We start from the raw sequence: 19,682 nt of genomic DNA on the forward strand, positions 1-19,682 counted from the left end.
AAGCTCCTTCAACCAAACAAGACTTTTTATTAAGTATGAGCTTTTTTCTTAAAAGCTTAAAGCTAGAAGCTCCTAAAAGCTCCTAAAAGCTCTACGCCAAACATACCCTAAAGCTCCTTTAACCAAACAAGACTTTTTATTGAGTAGGAGCTTTTTCTTAAAAGCTTAAAGCTAGAAGCTCCTAAAAGCTCCATGCCAAATATGTCTAGGAATGGCAAAAAAAACCCGAGCCCGACGGGTATATCCGAAACCCGAAGCGTATGGGACAGGTATACCCAAAACTCGACGGGTTTGGACTGGGTATGAGATTAGTTTTAAAAAATTTCACGAGTATGGGACGGGTGATACCCGACACGATTACCCGAAACCACATACTCGTTTTACCTGAACTTTACACCCGATCATATACCCGATTTTTTTAATTTCCCCTTAACCCTTATCGATTGGTGATTTATTTTAGTATGTTCATTATTTGAAAAAAAAAATATATATATTTTCTTTTGGAATATGTACTTAACAATATGATTTATATTTTGTATGTTGTGAAGTATATACAGCTCTATAAAACGTTGTGTATAATGTATATTTTAATTATCAGTAGGTGTTATATAAATAAAAGTTCTACAATAATTATAACTAGAATTACGACCCGCCGCAATGCGGCGGGAATTCTTTAGTTATAACTAAGTCGATTTAGGACGCGCACGTTATGTTGAACCTGGCAAACGGGAAAAAAAATAGACAATGTAAAAACGTTCACTCACACACGTACGTTGCGTCGTGTTAACTTGCAAAATTTAGAACGAAATATAAAAACGTTAAACCAAAGACGCACGTTGCGATGTGTTAAGTCACACAATTTAGAACGAAGCATAAAGAGAAAAATTTGCAGAAAATGAAAACTATAAAGGACCAAAGTTGAAAACAAAAAAAAAGTTGTGAGGATAGATTGCAAAAGATAAAAAAGTTTTGTGTTAAAAGTAAAAAAACAAATAGTCTTAGGTTAAAAGTAATTTATGAAATACTTTTATGTGAAAAGTAAAAAAATCATTTTTTTTTGTAAAACCCCCAAAGCGAAGGTTACAACACATAAGTAAAAAAATGAAACTGGTTAAATCGCAAAAGATGGAAACTTTTGAATTAAAAGTGAAAAATCAAATTAATCAAAGGGGTTAAATTGTATAAGATGAAAACTTTTGAATTAGAAGTGAAAAATCAAATTAATTAAATCGGTTAAATTACCAAAGATTAAAACTTTAAACTCAAATTGTCAAAGATTAGAACTTTAGGGTTAAAAAGGAAACAAATATTACCAAAGATTAAAACTTTAAACTCAAATTGTAAAAAATTAAAACTTCAGGGTTAAAAAGGAAACAAATATTAAAACTTTAAACTTAACTTGCAAAGGATTGAAACTTTAGGGTTAAAAAGGAAAAATCCAATTTTTTTTTTGAGAAACTCCCAAAGCTAGTTGTACAAGTACCATATGCATAAAGTAGTTGGTTTTTAATAAGGTTTTAATAGTAAAAAATAAATGTATTTGGAAATTCTAAGGGGTACCTTTAACAAACTAACGGCTATTTACGGGACACAATTTCATAACCGGGTATAGATATGAGATTATGAATACCCAGCCCGAACCCAACCTATTGCCATCGCTAAATTTGTCTTCTTGAATACAATAACCAATTGTAAGATTTGCAACACACTCAAACCTCTTTATATTATAAAACTGCATTCCATCGAGGGAGAGGGAAGGGGTGGGGGCGGGGGTTGAGATGATTACATGTGGGTAAACAGGTTTCAACGGGAGTCCTTGGTCTTTGCCTGTACGACAACACCCATGATGGTGTTGTTTTCGGTACCATGTTGCCACATCATTCGTTCCTTCGGTACCAAGTAGATTTTATGCTCTATACCGTGTGCTCTTAATTTGACTAACATACGATCATCTTCTTAGGGCATGTTTGGCTAAGTTTTTTAAAACAACTTATTGATTTATTGACTTATTGGCTTTTTGAAAAGTTATAAGCTTTAAAAAGTCTGTTTGGATTGAGGGTGTATGTGAGGAGAAAAGTGACTTTTCCAAAAAGTCACTCAATCCTGACTTTTCCAAAAATCATAAGTCACTCCTGAAAAGCTAACCCAAACATGTCCTTAATTCTATAACTCAAACAATTCACTATAAACTTATAAATCAACGAATCTATACTCCAATTGATACTATCCATCACCCTTATTATAACTTATACTTTATAATAATTTACTAGGTTATAATCCCGTGTATTACACGGGTTAAAAAAATAAAATATCAAATATTTAATAACAAAAAATTAACAATTATAAAACGATATTTTAAGACACTTTTCTTATATCTGAACAAAATTTTGAGTCGTATGATCAAAACTTGTGATGTTTGTCAAGTTTATAAATATGAAAGTATTTGAACCATCGATTAGAAGACAAACTGTATCATCTTACATCTAAACCCGAAAACCGAATAGCCTGACCCGAACTAACTCGAAAGGAAAAACCAAAATCCGACTAACCCGAACTTTAAAATGGGTTGGTTATCAGGTCAATTTTTCCCAGAGAAAAACCCGAACAACCCGAAACCCGAAGAAAAAACCCGATGAACACCGCTAATTAAGATATAATTTATAACCTAGTAATTAATATAAATAAAACTCTATCCGTAGTTTCTTAAATGTGTGAAACATATATTAAATTTAATAATTTAAATTAAATAATAATTATCTACAATTAAGTAAGAGTAAATGGTCTAAAATAATGACATGTGTTTTTTATTGGTTTTTTTTAGAAACACTATTTTCCTTTCTCACAAGTTTTTTTTTAACCTAATTGTGTTTACATATAACATGGTAGTGGATCAGTACGTTCTCAATCTTATGAACTAAAACCAAAACTACTACCAATATTTGATTATTAAATTTCAAAAATTTTGATAAATACTAAGGGTGTTAACCGAGCCCGAGTTTTATATAATGAGTTTAACTCTATTTGGGAGTTTGAACGGTATTATTATATCTATTTTGAACATTTAAAAAAATCTATTTTGAAACATATATTAAGTTTAATAATTTAAACAAAATAATTATTATCTACAATTAACTAAGGATAGATGGTCTAGAATTATGACAAGTGTCACACCCCAACCGATAGCGGAAATATCGGGATGAGACGAAGTGTGTATAGATTGCTAGAGACGTCATAACACTATGTGACAATATTTAATTAAACATTTCAAAACTAAATGTCATACAAAATTTAAAATGAAATAACAACATTGTTTCAACAAGTAACATAACAACAAAAGATAGATAAATTTAGGTGTGTATCTAGCCACCCTAACTTGTTTAATCAATCATCCATACTTCAATAATCAACCTGCAACATGTATTAAAATAGAGTTTCAATGCAAAAGTAAAGAGCGAGTATACAAGTTTGTTTACATAGCATAATAGAATAAAAATCTCATATCCAACATGAACATAATAAAATAGTTTCAGCCATGCTAGTTTACGCAGTCCAAGTGATAGCCCAAGTTTCCAATGCGTTAAAGTACCTAACCCAAAGTTTCACGGGAGGTTAATATGTCTCCTCCTAACAATACCCCTCGACTACAAATGGGGGAGGTGCATTACCCCTATAGCGCTACCATTGTTAAGGCGGAACTACACACAAGGATTAAACGTTCACATAGCACAAAAGAGTCTCAAGTATCACAAGTTTCATGTTTCATGTTTAGAAGGATAGAGCATGTTTCAAATAAGTTTCAAGTGTCACGTGCGTTTAATATAGAATACATGTTGCACCCAAAGTGTTTAAAAGTAAAAATGGGTTCGAGTATACTCACGGTTTACAAGTCTTGACTTGAAGTTCCGAGAGTAAGTTTGGTGGATGATTTAGCTTGGAGCACCTAGTCCTTCTACACGAGGAAACGTAGGTGTGTGAGTTTGGCGTTTACGAAAGATTAAGAATATGGAAATAACTTAGTATAACGAAAGTATATGTGTATGTAAAAATAATCATCTTTTAGACTTTATAACCATCATATGACACTAGGTAACCAATATGGTTATTTAATGTTTTTCATGGGTAGTGAACCCATTAGAATCATATTAAGGTTTAGGTCTTGGATGATATTCTACTTCTTTAACATGTAAACACAAGTTTAACATCAAAGGTTCGAATGAGTATATGCTTATACTTAGGCTAAATATTACATATTATTTAGGTCCAATATTTCAAGTAGGAGGTAAAAGATTAAATCTCCATTTAGGCACCTCTTAGTTACAAGGATGTCATGTATGGGGTAGGAAGACTAAGCTTCCATTTAGGCACCCCTTTGAAGTTCACCACTTCTCTTGATGTAAAGACAACCAAGGAGGGTCACGAACTAAGGTTTATACGAGTATATAAGATAAGCTAACTAATAGAAATCATCAAATCATGTGATGATTGTATGTTTGGACAACCCAAGTTGTTCCATGATCACTCATGTATCAAAGTCTAAGTTTGACATGACTTGTGGGTTAAAATCCTAATCAAAACACCAAGTTTATGAGGTTTAATCCTCTGAGTTTAAGTGTCTCAACCATGTTTTTAAGCTTACCCAACCATAAGAGAGGTTGTAAGCATTAGGACATTGGTGTGAGATGTGTTAGACACAAGTTAGATAAGAAATAACAAGTTGTTGAATAATAATAAACAAAACAGAAAGTTTTAGTCCATTTTAGGGCAAATCCAAGCATGATTTTTCCAAGGAAAAACCAAGGATTCAAACCCAAGGACATAACAAAGCAATAGGAAGAAGAACCAAGTGATTTGGTTGAGAAATGAGCAAGTTACACTCACTTTTGTAAGTCTTCACGAATCTGTCCAAAACTCAGATTCTCAGCTGATTAGAGAGTAGTTTAGTGAAGATTTAGGAGTTGTGAAAGTGTCAAATGGGTTGGAGGAGGTGGGTATTTATAATGGAAGAGTTAGAAGGTGATTGGAGGTGATTAGAGGTGGATTAAAGGTGATTGGGTGAGTTTGGAGAATTGGATTTCGTGCAACCAGCTCAAGAAACACACATTCTGCCGAAACAGGGGCGTAGCGTGACGCGAGGGGGGCTAGGCGTCACGCGGCGCCCTAGTTCCAACAAGTTTGGTTTTGTTGCATTTTGGCCCCTGAAGTTTATGTTTGATTCTTTTAGATGCATTTTTGATAGTTTAGGGACTTGTTTTGATATAAAAGCATAGTATAAGGTGTAGTTAAGCATGATGATCATAACCAAAGTATGTTTAAGCGTATAAATGTCATAACCAAGTATCGTTCTCGTTCAAAACACGTTCAATGCATAAGTTTAGATTAATTACAAGTTCCGCACATAGTTTCCAAGAATAACGATTAAACATCGATTGATTCACCAAATCGAACATACGAGCATACATAGAATGCGTATAACATAAACGTAACAAAATACAAGCTTCATTAATGATCCAAGTCTCGGTTTGACAATGATTACAAAGAAAGGAACGATTACAAGAACACAAAGTTTCCAAAAATAGAAATACGAACAAAACTTTCTATAAATGGAAAGTACCAAAGAGCAGGGCGTTACAGTCTCCCCTCCTTTAGGAAATTTTGTCCCGAAATTTAGGAAGACGGAAGGTTTGAAAAAGTTTTGGCAATAAGATGATTATTAAGAAATGAGACCTTGAAAATTTGAATCGTTTTGAAAAGTAGGAATTTTTTTTGGAGAACGACAAGGCCTAGTACTTTGAATAAAGTGATAATGGTCTACTAAGTACGCCTATATAAGAAATAAGAATAGGACGGCGGTTTAACAGAATTGATTGTCAACGAGGTTCATATAAAGGACAAAAAAATAATGAAGAATACTAGAAGTATAGAAGTGGACGATTGATTCTTAAGAAACGAATGCATGTATAAGAATGATATAAGTATTAGATAGATGAAAGTAGCGTGTTAAAGATGAAGTCTCGTCAAGGATAATCGAATATAATGCGTTTGTGAGTTGTCTAAGGTTATAACAGGTCTAAATGGTCTGTAAAACACTGAATTTCTCATAGCACGTTCTATGAAATTTTGGTAACATGACGAAAACACTTATTTATAGGAAGTACCAGCGGCGTATCCACCATGTTTTGACCACGTTGCATCTGTTTCATATTTGTGCAATGTTACGTTCTGTGCCTTACCATACACAGTAGTACACTCTATGGTTCTCATACGGCCATTACTATAATCCCGTGTGCACCCGCGATTATACCAACCGTCGCATGATCCGAATATCTTGTACTAGTTGCGTATGAATCAAGGTATGCATAAATTTTGAAAATAAGATTGCGAGTGTATAAAAATATAGCATATAAGTACGTTTGTGTTCCAAATAGTATAAGACCAACGTAAGCGAATCCCTTCGGTTTCGCTCGCGTATAGGCGCGAAAGTATAAATTTTAAGTATGAATAAATCACGAGCATAGTATAAGTTTAAATATGAGTACGGACGTGAGCATAAACACCAAAACGTATGACGAGAGTATGAGTAAAGTATAAGCATGGCGTGTATGAAAAAAAATGAGCATATATGTGAGTACAAATTTGAGCATAAACGAATGAGCGTGAGCATAAACGTAAATCGTATAAATGAGAGTATATATATAAGTACGAGTCTAACGTAAATTGTATAAATGCGAATATAACTATGAATTTAAGTATAAACATAATTGTATTGGTATGAGGAAAATATATGGATGTGAATATAAGTTTAAACATAGTTGTATAGGTGCAAGTACAAGTAGGATATATGAGTATAAACACGAATATGAATATTAGCGTAAACGTAATTGTGAGTGTAAGTATAATCGTATTATTATGAGTATAAACTTGGATATAAGTGTAGTGTAAATGTATAATTTGGGAACATGAGTATAATATAAAACGTATGAATATGGATATGATTATGAAAATTAACATAAATGTGTAAATATAAATATAAGTGTAGACATAAGATGTAGAAATGCGAATATGGATATGAGTGTAATACGTAATGATTTCGTTTATGGTATGAATCGCAATATATGAATTTAAACATGTGAAAAAAAAGCCAAGAAGTTTTTTGAGTATGAAGGTAAAATGAGTGTATAGGTGAAATTGTCGTGAGATACAAACTAAAGCACATAAAATGATATACAAATATAGTTGTTTGAGTAAAGCGTGACGTTTATTTAAAATCAAAATAGATTGAGTTGACATGAAATATAGAATCTAGTTCATAAATGTAAAGAGAGTATAAAATATCTATTGGTTATGTGTGTTATACTTTGTGAAAGAAAGGAAATGCTACTCTTGTTTTAAAAAAAAAATTGTTTGTTGAAGGTGGTTGGTTCTTATGAAGCTTCCGTGCCCACGCATTTTAAATTAAATTGACGTATTGAATAATGGTTGAAAAGGTTCTAGAAGTAAATAAGTTTGCATTGTTTTAAAATGATCTTGCATTGAAGAAGAAATTCGAAGTTTAGGGATTTTCGTGACCACGTTGATTCTTATGAAAAGGATTTTGGTATACGATCATAGTGATTGTTAAAAAAAAACGTTTTTTAATAAAACATTTTACTGATTTTGAAAGGAATTTTAGTAAATGATCGAACAAAATTGGTAGTATTTCATAGGTGTGCGTGAAAAGAAAAAAATTAGTTTGGTTCCTAATTGAAAATAGAAATCTCTAGTTTAAGGACATAAGATGAGCCCTTTTTAATAGTTACGTTGAATACAAAATTTCGCGGGCAATGGATTTATTAAACCAACTAGGTTGATAAGTAGCATTTCGTAAATTTTGAAAATCAAGGAATAAGCATTTATGGTAAAGGTTAAGAATTTTGTGTGTGTGAGCTATATAAAAATAGATTATAGAATAAGGAATTCGTTCATATAACCAATGCATGTTGAAATAAATAGAGATTTGGCTAATGATAGATTTAGATATAAACGTGATCATGTTTACGTCACATAGTCTATTAAGGAAAATATTGGTAACGATCACCTAGGTAAGGGAATCACCCCTAATTCGTTGGCGAGGTCGTTGTAAGATGAGAAAAGAAACGGAGTTAGTCGTCAAGGCAAGGAAATCACTCCCATCTTGATGATATGTCTCCATTTATTGTTACCAGGGGTATAAATAAAATTATGTGAAATCATGTATGTGGATAATGTATAATGTATGACAAAGTCTTTGTACGATATATGCGTAAAAGTGAAATTTCAAAAATAATTCGAATTCGAAAAGAGGGAATAGGTGAGACTTGATCATAATGTTTGTTTAAGAAAACGAAATTGATCACATAGCATAAAGGTTCACTTAGCATAAAAGGTTCAACTTGATTTACATAGCATAAAAGGTTCAATTTGATTTACATGGCATAAAAGTTTCAACGTTTCATATAGCATAGTCATGAATTCCACATAGCATAACATGAATAAACGAAAGCATTGTAAATTTAGTTTGTTCACGAGGGATTATTATTGTTTGTGATTGCGATAACGTGCGAAATGATTAAAACGACATTTGGAAATGAATGAACGTTCAAGTATAAAATCACATGTAAATTGAGATACATAAAAGAAAGGCTCAATAAAACATTGGATTGTTTCGGGTAGAGAAACGTCGACTATTCCAAAGTGGGTCGAAAGTTCTTTCGAATTAGAGATATTGTGCTTTGGCCTATAAGTAAGATACTCTCGTCGAGAAGCGATTAACGGTATCTTACCCTTCCGGTTACTACACATCTCTAAATGATTGAAACATTCGGGACTTTGGCGAGAATAAAATCGAGGAATGAGACTTAATCGACGAGATGCGGGTTTCACCCCTAACTTAACGATTTCGTACCCTAAATGTGGTTGGTACTCATCGATCAAAATAAAATTTTGACACTTTGATGAGGGTCCACTAGAGTTGAAATGGAAATTACCATTAAGTTGTGGATGTCACTCCTAGCTTAATGGTGAAATTTCGTGCAAAATAGATTAAAGGTAGAATGAGAATCGTTTGCCAAATTGTGGGTTTCACGCCTATTTTGGTAAATTTTTCTCGTTGGTGTTACAAGAGTATAAAAATAGCATAAGTGTATTAGTGTTAGCCTTAGGAAAGGCACATAAATTTAATCAACAAGAAGTATAGCTAGGAAGCATGCATGGTAGAGCACAAAAGTTTTAAACAACAAATAAGAGGCAAAATTCCAAGAACTATAGATTAGGGCAAAAGCATGGCAATTTTCCTAATTCCCTATAGTTATGGCTCTGATACCAATCTGTCACACCCCAACCGATGGCGGAAACATCGGGATGAGACGAAGTGTGTATAGATTGCTAGAGACGTCATAACACTATGTGACAATATTTAATTAAACATTTCAAAACTAAATGTCATACAAAATTTAAAATGAAATAACAACATTGTTTCAACAAGTAACATAACAACAAAAGATAGATAAATTTAGGTGTGTATCTAGCCACCCTAACTTGTTTCATCAATCATCCATACTTCAATAATCAACCTGCAACATGTATTAAAATAGAGTTTCAATGCAAAAGCAAAGAGCGAGTATACAAGTTTGTTTACATAGCATAATAGAATAAAAATCTCATATCCAACATGAACATAATAAAATAGTTTCAGCCATGCTAGTTTACGCAGTCCAAGTGATAGCCCAAGTTTCCAATGCGTTAAAGTACCTAACCCAAAGTTTCACGGGAGGTTAATATGTCTCCTCCTAACAATACCCCTCGACTACAAATGGGGGAGGTGCATTACCCCTATAGCGCTACCATTGTTAAGGCGGAACTACACACAAGGATTAAACGTTCACATAGCACAAAATAGTCTCAAGTATCACAAGTTTCATGTTTCATGTTTAGAAGGATAGAGCATGTTTCAAATAAGTTTCAAGTGTCACGTGCGTTTAATATAGAATACATGTTGCACCCAAAGTGTTTAAAAGTAAAAATGGGTTCGAGTATACTCACGGTTTACAAGTCTTGACTTGAAGTTCCGAGAGTAAGTTTGGTGGATGATTTAGCTTGGAGCACCTAGTCCTTCTACACGAGGAAACATAGGTGTGTGACTTTGGCGTTTACGGAAGATTAAGAATATGGAAGTAACTTAGTATAACAAAAGTATATGTGTATGTAAAAATAATCATCTTTTAGACTTTATAACCATCATATGACACTAGGTAACCAATATGGTTATTTAATGTTTTTCATGGGTAGTGAACCCATTAGAATCATATTAAGGTTTAGGTCTTGGATGATATTCTACTTCTTTAACATGTAAACACAAGTTTAACATCAAAGGTTCGAATGAGTATATGCTTATACTTAGGCTAAATATTACATATTATTTAGGTCCAATATTTCAAGTAGGAGGTAGAAGATTAAATCTCCATTTAGGCACCTCTTAGTTACAAGGATGTCATGTATGGGGTAGGAAGACTAAGCTTCCATTTAGGCATCCCTTTGAAGTTCACCACTTCTCTTGATGTAAAGACAACCAAGGAGGGTCACAAACTAAGGTTTATACGAGTATGTAAGATAAGCTAACTAATAGAAATCATCAAATCATGTGAGGATTGTATGTTTGGACAACCCAAGTTGTTCCATGATCACTCATGTATCAAAGTCTAAGTTTGACATGACTTGTGGGTTAAAACCCTAATCAAAACACCAAGTTTATGAGGTTTAATCCTCTGAGTTTAAGTGTCTCAACCATGTTTTTAAGCTTAACCAACCATAAGAGAGGTTGTAAGCATTAGGACATTGGTGTGAGATGTGTTAGACACAAGTTGGATAAGAAATAACAAGTTGTTGAATAATAATAATAAACAAAACAGAAAGTTTTAGTCCATTTTAGGGCAAATCCAAGCATGATTTTTCCAAGGAAAAACCAAGGATTCAAACCCAAGGACATAACAAAGCAATAGGAAGAAGAACCAAGTGATTTGGTTGAGAAATGAGCAAGTTACACTCACTTTTGTAAGTCTTCACGAATCTGTCCAAAACTCAGATTCTCAGCTGATTAGAGAGTAGTTTAGTGAAGATTTAGGAGTTGTGAAAGTGTCAAATGGGTTGGAGGAGGTGGGTATTTATAATGGAAGAGTTAGAAGGTGATTGGAGGTGATTAGAGGTGGATTAAAGGTGATTGGGTGAGTTTGGAGAATTGGATTTCGTGCAACCAGCTCAAGAAACACACATTCTGCCGAAACAGGGGCGTAGCGTGACGCGAGGGGGGCTAGGCGTCACGCGGCGCCCTAGTTCCAACAAGTTTGGTTTTGTTGCATTTTGGCCCCTGAAGTTTATGTTTGATTCTTTTAGATGCATTTTTGATAGTTTAGGGACTTGTTTTGATATAAAAGCATAGTATAAGGTGTAGTTAAGCATAATGATAACCAAAGTATGTTTAAGCGTATAAATGTCATAACCAAGTATCGTTCTCGTTCAAAACACGTTCAATGCATAAGTTTAGATTAATTACAAGTTTCGCACATAGTTTCCAAGAATAACGATTAAACATCGATTGATTCACCAAATCGAACATACGAGCATACATAGAATGCGTATAACATAAACGTAACAAAATACAAGCTTCATTAATGATCCAAGTCTCGGTTTGACAATGATTACAAAGAAAGGAACGATTACAAGAACACAAAGTTTCCAAAAATAGAAATACGAACAAAACTTTCTATAAATAGAAAGTACCAAAGAGCAGGGCGTTACAACAAGTGTCCCTTTATTGGTTTCTTTTATTATATAGTATAGATATAGATTACAATTTATTCTTTATGATAAGTTCTTAGAGCCCAATTTCTTTTTTTTTTAAATCAACACCCCAACAAGTACTCTTTTAATGTAATAATTCAAGTCCAACAATATTAGATCGAGATCCAGTCAAGATTACAACTTAAACGAGTAGAGAGATAATATGAATGTCCTACTCATCTTCATTTGACAAATTCATAAAACTCTCACAATATATTAATATAACTCGCATGATTCAAAACTAAAGTTAATATTGAAGGCCATCAACGACAAATAGACCTTGATTAAATGAAAAAGTCGTCTAAATTATTTAGAGTGGGGAAAAATACCATATTGTCTTCATCATTATCAATTATCAACTTGTGAATATTTATCATTATCAACTTGAAATCATTCCATTCACCACCACCAAGCGGCACACAAGTTCTTCACTTGTTGACACCCAAATTCTCTTTTTGTTGAAAAAGTCATCAAGATCACATTTTTCAGACACCCTTTTGATCCAAGAATCTTTAAGATTAAAGCTGTTAAACCCACGTTGGTTTCGTCGAAATAGTCTTAAAAAGCTGTTTCAGGTAATCTTTAATGTAAAAGTTGATTTCTTTTGTGTGAGTTTTGGGTGCTTTGTGTTAATTTAGCTGAAGAACACCCTCAAGATCACATTTTTTCAGACACCCTTTTGAATCAAGAAATCTTTAAGATAAAAGCTGTTAAACCCACATTGGTTTTGTCGAAATAGTTGTGGGTTTGTTCTAAAAAGTCGTTTCAGGTAATCTTTAATGAAAAAGTTGATTACTTTTGTGTGAATTTGGGTGCTTTGTGTGTTTTTAGGGGATGATTCTGTGAATTGAATGTAAGCAAATTGACGTTTTTTTCTTTTTTTTTTAATTCAAGAACTAGGGTTTCTGATGTGTGTGTGTGTGTGTTTTTTTTTTTTTTTTTTTTTTTTTTTTTTTTTTGTATTTGTGCTTCATTAATTTGATTGAATCATGTGGGTTTTTCATGTTGGGTGGTTTTTAATTTTGGTAATTTATGGGTATTGGGGAACATTTTAATGTTGATATGCAAATTGTATATGAGTTGTCTATGGGGTTATTCAGGGGGGGGGGGGGGGGGTCATGTATTCATGTGTTTTGTTTTTGTGTGAAATTTGGTCAAAGAATTTAATCCAAGATTGTAAGTAGGCTTTTGTGTTCTTTGAATCTTTGTTCTTGTTGTTTTCTCTTTTATTTTTGGTGTGAAATATATAATACTCAATCTTTCTATTGTTTATGAAATAAGAAATTGAGTGAAAAGAGGACATATGTAGTATTAGTTCACGGCGTTTTCATGAGAGAATTGTAACGAAAAGCGATAAACTTTGGTCCGATATTTGAGATTTTGATCCTAAAAGTACCATTAGTTGTCTCTTTGTTGTTGGTTTATTTACTTATTGTATGAATTAAAAATCTTTATTCCTTTCAAAACAGTTTACCAAGTGTTGTTTAGGTATACCGTATACGCACATCTTGTTCTGCCGATCTGAGCTGTCTTTTTGTCATTTCTTAATTAAACGCTTGGGTTTAACCGTAGAATGCAAGCCAAGTTTATAGTATAATTTGTCCTGACACCATGAAAATTGATGAGTATAAAAGAAGAGGAAGCTCTATACGTCGGTTCGTTTCTTTATCCCCCTTCGGTTTATGTTAAACATTTGCTGATGAACATTATCATGTGTTTCTTCTTTGTTCATGGTGCAATTTTCAGAAAACCGAACGAATCTATGAGGGCTATTGTAACAATCACAGTTGGTGTTGTTTTTGGCTTCTATATTGGAGTATCGTTTCCTGCCTTTGCACCATCAAAGGTACATCTTTCAACATATACCCCTAAAAAGTATGCGTTTGACTTTAGATAGTCAAGGTAGTCTTATTTCACTGCAAAATTGTCATGAATCATTCATTTTCTGTAGACAATATTGATAACTAGATTGAACACTGTATAACATATCTACCCTTTCAAGGTGTTTCACCACCAAGGGTACTTATTTCTCGCTTATCCTGAAAAAGTCAACCTTTGACTTTCAAAATTAAGTTAGTTATATTTGAGTTCCCAATGCATAAAAATCTTTAACTCTATGTAGACCATTTTGATAACTAGATTATATGTAAACATATTTATCGTTTCCGGTTTTCTCACTTCCGACAGTACTAATTTCTTCCCATATCCCAAAATACGCATTCATTTGACTTTTTGGTAGTCAAATTACTTATCTTTGACTTTAATATCGTCGAGAATTATATAGTTTGTCTAGACAGTATTGATAGCTAGATTGAACTTCATAAAAATTACCAAAAGTACGTCTTTGAGCCTTTATCCAAAAAATGTCCACATTTGACTTTCGAGAGTCAAAGTAGTTACATTTGACTTCATAATTGCCAAGAATAATATACTTTGTGTAGACAAGATTGATAACTAGATTGAATTGTTTATAACATAATTTGAATTGAATCACCATGTTAATGACATTGATTTCATGTTTTAAATTTGATAGCTCAAACTTGTACCTTCGATTGATACATTCCTTGGTGACTCATATTCGGGCCAATCTACACAAACCATATTAAATGTGATTTCTGTCACGAGGGACAACGTCTCAACCGAAGCTCAAAAACTCGATGATCCTTCAGAGGTAATAATATTGTTTCACGACTTAGTGTTGATTATATCTTTCCGAAAGTTGATTAAAACGTAAGTTTCTAATCAAGTTATCCGTCAATGTACAATTGTGGTTTATACTTGTATTTAACATATTAACCGTTTATAAAATTAAGAAAAGAATGACGAAAATTGTTGGTATGCCAATCCAAGTCGACCCGTTTTGACATGCTTTAAATCTTTTACCCCTTTTGGTCACGTATATCTTTGGGCTTTTGTATAATGATATATACATTCAATGATATAAATTTAGGGCTGCAACGAACCGAACGAAATACGAACAAGACTTTGTTTGTGTTTGTTTGTTAAGGAAATATATGCGTTCACAAACTGTTCTTGAACACTTGTCGAACGAGATTTTATGACCGTGTTCGTTCGTTAAGGAAACGAATGTGTTTGTGTTCGTTTGTTAATTTTAGACAACGAATGCCAACTTACGTGAGTTACGTTCATGAACACAAACAAGCGTTCATGAACATAATATACGATATATACTGATACTTATTTAATTTATACTAAGTATTTAAATAAAATATAAAAACTAAAAACATTAATGAACTATCTAACATAAACGAACGTTCACGAACATAAATCAACGAACGCGGCATCTGTTCATGTTTGTTCATATAACTAAACGAACAAAATTTCTTGTTCGTATACGTTCATTTATTAAACGAACGAACACAGATGCACTTCCCGCCGAACTGTTCGCTAAATGTCCGGTTCGTTTGCAGCTCTTATATAATCACATCATTAATAACGTACTATATAATTATAATTTATAAGACGAAGTGTATTGATAATCTGTCGATTTTATGCAGATTTTCGTCTCAACTAACCCTCGGGGTGCAGAAAGACTACCTCCGGCTATAATCGCTTCCGAATCAGACTTTTATCCTAGAAGGTTATATGGTAGACCTAGTGAGGTCAGCAAATCTATGATCACAACTTTGTGTCTTGGTTTGACTTTCTTGAAGACTCGTTAAAACGTTAAGCATCTAATGCCTTCAAATTTGCAGGACCTAACGTTAAAACCAAAGTATCTTGTAACTTTCACCGTTGGTTATAATCAGAAAGAGAACATTGACCAAACAGTAAAAAAGGTAAGCTTTTTTTTTTCTTTATCTCGGCTCGCGTTTTATCTCCGCCTCAACGGTTTTGATTCTACAGTTTTCAGACAACTTTACGATCCTTTTGTTCCATTACGATGGCCGAACAACCGAATGGGATGAATTTGAATGGTCAAAACGAGCGATTCACATAAGTGTTCCCAAACAAACAAAATGGTAAAGAAGCTAGATTAATTTATAGTATTTTATTTGTAGATTCAGGTAGTATCTTTGCTAGGGCTGCAAACGAACCAAACGTTTAGCGAACAGTTCGTGAACCGTTTGGTGGGAAGTTTGTTTGTTTATTAAACAAACAAACGCAAACAAAATATTTGTTCGTTAGTTAAATGAACGAACATGAAATTAACAGAAGCGGCGTTCGCGACGTTCGTTCATTTATGTTTGTGAACGTTCGGTAACGTGTTCGTTTATGTTCCATTGTGTTCGATAGTATCAGTGTATTATATATGTTGTTCATGAACGCTTGTTTGTGTTCGTTTGTTTCCATTTGTGTCATGGACGTTAGTTTGTGTTCTTAAACGTTTGCGTTCGTTGCCTAAAATTAACAAACGAACATGAACACGCTCACTTCCTTAACAAACGAACACGAACATAAAATCTTGTTCGTTAAGTGTTCATGAACACGAATATTTTCCTTAACAAACGAACCCAAACAAGTTCGGTCGGTTCATTTTCAGCCCTAAATTCTTTACCTTATATTTGACCTATTTATCTTTTAATTCTAAAGGTGGTACGCAAAAAGATTTCTGCATCCTGATATTATTGCGCCATACGAGTACATATTCATATGGGACGAAGATCTGGGAGTTGAGAATTTCGACGCTGAAGAGTGCGTGCCTCTGAAACTTTTCGATTAGTCAATTTTTTTACTTTGACTTTGTCATGTAATTTGAATATTTATGTCACAGATACATTAAACTTGTGAGGAAGCACAAATTGGAGATATCACAGCCTGGTTTGGATCCAAGTAGTAAGGGTTTGACGTGGCAGATGACCATGAGACGAGAAGATCTTGAAGTTCATAAGTAAGTCAACACTTTGACCTTCTATTTACGTGTTTAAAATGAAATCTTTTTGAATGTATTTGAATGTTTTTAATCAAATAAGTGATGTTTCATTTTGTTAGGGAAGCTGAGGAGAAGCCGGGTTGGTGCAATGACCGACATCAGCCTCCGTGCGCAGCGTATGAACAAATTTAATATGATATAGAATTTTTGCATGCACTTTTGACATTCGGAGTCTAACGGGCTAATATGATATTCAATATTAGAGGTTACAATTTACCCTTTTAACAAACAATGGATCAATGTGACTGAAACTAAGGGGCTGTTTGGCAACTTCTGAATGGTTGAGTGCTGAACCAGTAAGAGGTCTGAACCATTAAGTGTGGTCTGAACCATTAAGAGCCAGTATAATGCTTAACCGTTCAGAGGCAAATGTCTGACCAATTCAGATTAGAGGTCTTAACCATTCAGTCTCAGTATAATGCTTAACCATTCAGACATCTGCTCGCGAAACAAACAGTGAACCATTAAGCATTGAACCAGTAAGAGGGAGGTCTGAACCATTAAGAGCTAAACAAACAACCTCTAAAACAATTAGCAAAAAGTGTATAGGGTCAAGTGGTTTGGAATTCACACAAAGCAATATATGATTCTAACTTCCTAAATCAATCTAGTTAAAGAAATAGGAATAATTTTTAGAGTAAAGTTTTGTAATCAAATTTAAAATATATAAATTAAGAGTTCCTGCATAATGTACAAAAAAGCATTCGTTGGTCAACCCAACCCTACCCGGCCATGTAGACCTTTAATTAAAAGAAAAATTGGATTTAAATAATCCCAACTATTACCTATTGGCCGGCAACAGTCCAAACCGACGAAATGTTTTGTGACAGTCCCAACTTTCTACCTATTTTCTCCCAACGAGCTTTTTCTAACCGAGGTCTAACCCGTTGGTTTTTGTTGACGTGGACTACTTACGTGGCAATAAAGTCAAAGTTTTGATGATGTGGACTGCTTATGTTGCATAAGTTTTGATGACATGGACTGCTTATGTGACAGTTTGATGACGTGGACTTCTTATGTGGCAATCCACGTCAGCAAAAACTAACGGGGTTAGACCTCAGTTAGAAAAAGCTCGTTGGGAGAAAATAGGTTAAAAGTTGGGACAGTCACAAAACATTTCGTTAGTTGGACTGTTGCCAGCCAATAGGTAACAATTGGGACTATTTAAATCCAATTTTCCTAATTAAAATGACATGTTCTGACCCGTTACATAATGTGCCTTTCGATGGTCAGATTGTAGTGTAACTTCCTATGATCCTATCTTCATTTAAAATTGTAACATTTTACGTTTCCCATAAATTTACGACATTTTGACCATGACTATAGTTTCATACAAGTGTTTAGCGTGTGCACAATGTAATAAAATTTCAGGAAGTTATTTGACCTTAAAACTTGGCCAAAAAAAATAAATAAACAAAGAAATGTTGCAATTTTGTGGATCGAGGGAGTATTAGCCAAATGTTTTAACTTTACGAGTTATGGGGTACAGATTTGTGGAAATTATGGCTCCTGTGTTTTCTCGAGAGGCTTGGCGTTGTGTGTGGCATTTGATTCAGGTATTGCATATGCTATGATCAATTTTTTAGAAGCCGTTAGTTGAGTAATTTAATGCTTCAATTGGTTGTAAATGTAGAACGATTTGGTTCATGGATGGGGTCTTGACTTTGCCCTACGAAAATGTATCGAGGTAAAACATTTTTGTGTCGTTGTTTACCATAACTTCTGTTAAAAGGTGGCAAATTTTCTTCTTCTTCTTTGTGTGTGTGTGTGTGTGGGGGGGGGGGGGGTAATTATTTTAATAAATAATATATTTTTTATATCCGAATAAAGTTTACAATCAATTAAAAGTATTTCCTTTTTAGCCCTTTATGTTATTTTAATTGTAATAATAGAGAGAGAGAGTATAAAATAACACAATAAATATCATTTACAAGAAAATGGGTTGAAACTGCCACCTCTAAGTTCCTCGGTTTCTCGTCTTTCAAGAGACCTCAAGATGTTTATAAAAGATTTCCCTTTTCATTTTCAATGATATAATTATAGCCTGCATATGAAAGAATTGGAGTTGTAGATGCACAATGGATTGTTCATCAAGGCATACCTTCGCTCGGAAACCAGGTAATACACATATTTCCCTAATTGCCGTGGTAAGATTACTATCATGATCTAATCTTTGTTGTTTTGATTACAGGGCAACGAAGAGAATGGAAAAACTCCAAGTGTATGATATGAATATCTTTTTAATCACATACAAGTGAATACATACACGGGTTGTATAAAAATGCTTACTTTTTGGTGGTCAAATCCTTTTGTTGACAGGTGAGAGATAGGTGCAAAAACGAGTGGAAAATGTTTCAAGATCGTGTAGCAAATGCAGAAAAGGACTATTACAAGTCGGTGGGTGTTGGATCGATGGATCATGAAGCGAATTGGGTGACACCCGATAGAATTCAATAGTGTTTTAGAGATTAGTAGTATGTTTAGTTCCTATCAATCCCATAGTATATGATTTTAGAGGCAAATCTTTACTATATACACAACCTTTCTTTATGTTTCTTCATAGAGTAATCATAACGGTGGCGGTGATGGGTGGTTGCACCGTGTTTATATGATATATCGTGAATCGTGATGGTTAGTTGCAAGTGGTTGGTTGATGGGATACACGAGGTTGTGTTTAACGACTGCAAACACATATAGATACGAGTTTAAGGTTCTTGTTACTCGAACATATCAAGCTTAGAGTAACAGATTGGCACAACATTATTCCTTATGTTACATGTGGTATCTATCAAAGACTGGAACAAAACAACATAATCACACATAAAGAAGATAATGAATGATATGTGTTTAGAGTCCCATCCGAGGCGTTGTTTTGCTAAGTTCAAACTTTTTGTGTCGTGACTCAATGAAATCCTTAGCTTCTGCATCTATATCCTCT

At 33.7% G+C, this 19,682-nt stretch overlaps 1 protein-coding gene across 5 annotated transcripts; it reads left to right on the plus strand.

Annotated features, from left to right (window-relative positions):
• Positions 1-12,099: 12,099 nt before the first annotated feature.
• Positions 12,100-19,379, plus strand: LOC110895081. Of its 5 annotated transcripts, none has more exons than XM_022142354.2 (15): positions 12,100-12,425; positions 13,423-13,505; positions 13,597-13,696; positions 14,384-14,521; positions 15,369-15,473; positions 15,567-15,650; positions 15,718-15,833; positions 16,405-16,506; positions 16,586-16,702; positions 16,804-16,860; positions 18,234-18,300; positions 18,378-18,431; positions 18,788-18,862; positions 18,936-18,965; positions 19,064-19,358. In XM_022142354.2, exons 2-15 carry the CDS (start codon positions 13,462-13,464, stop codon positions 19,199-19,201), a joined length of 1,227 nt encoding a protein of 408 aa, XP_021998046.1. In that variant the 5' UTR covers positions 12,100-12,425; positions 13,423-13,461; the 3' UTR covers positions 19,202-19,358. The 5 variants fall into 5 exon arrangements, with proteins under 5 accessions (XP_021998046.1, XP_021998049.1, XP_021998045.1 ...); XM_022142353.2 differs by having other exon boundaries at positions 12,133-12,425; positions 13,320-13,505; positions 19,064-19,379; XM_022142355.2 differs by having other exon boundaries at positions 12,252-12,425; positions 13,339-13,505.
• The last annotated feature ends 303 nt before the right edge of the window (positions 19,380-19,682 follow it).

Source organism: Helianthus annuus, chromosome 12, assembly GCF_002127325.2.
Source record: "Helianthus annuus cultivar XRQ/B chromosome 12, HanXRQr2.0-SUNRISE, whole genome shotgun sequence".
NCBI classification, from domain to species: domain Eukaryota; kingdom Viridiplantae; phylum Streptophyta; class Magnoliopsida; order Asterales; family Asteraceae; genus Helianthus; species Helianthus annuus.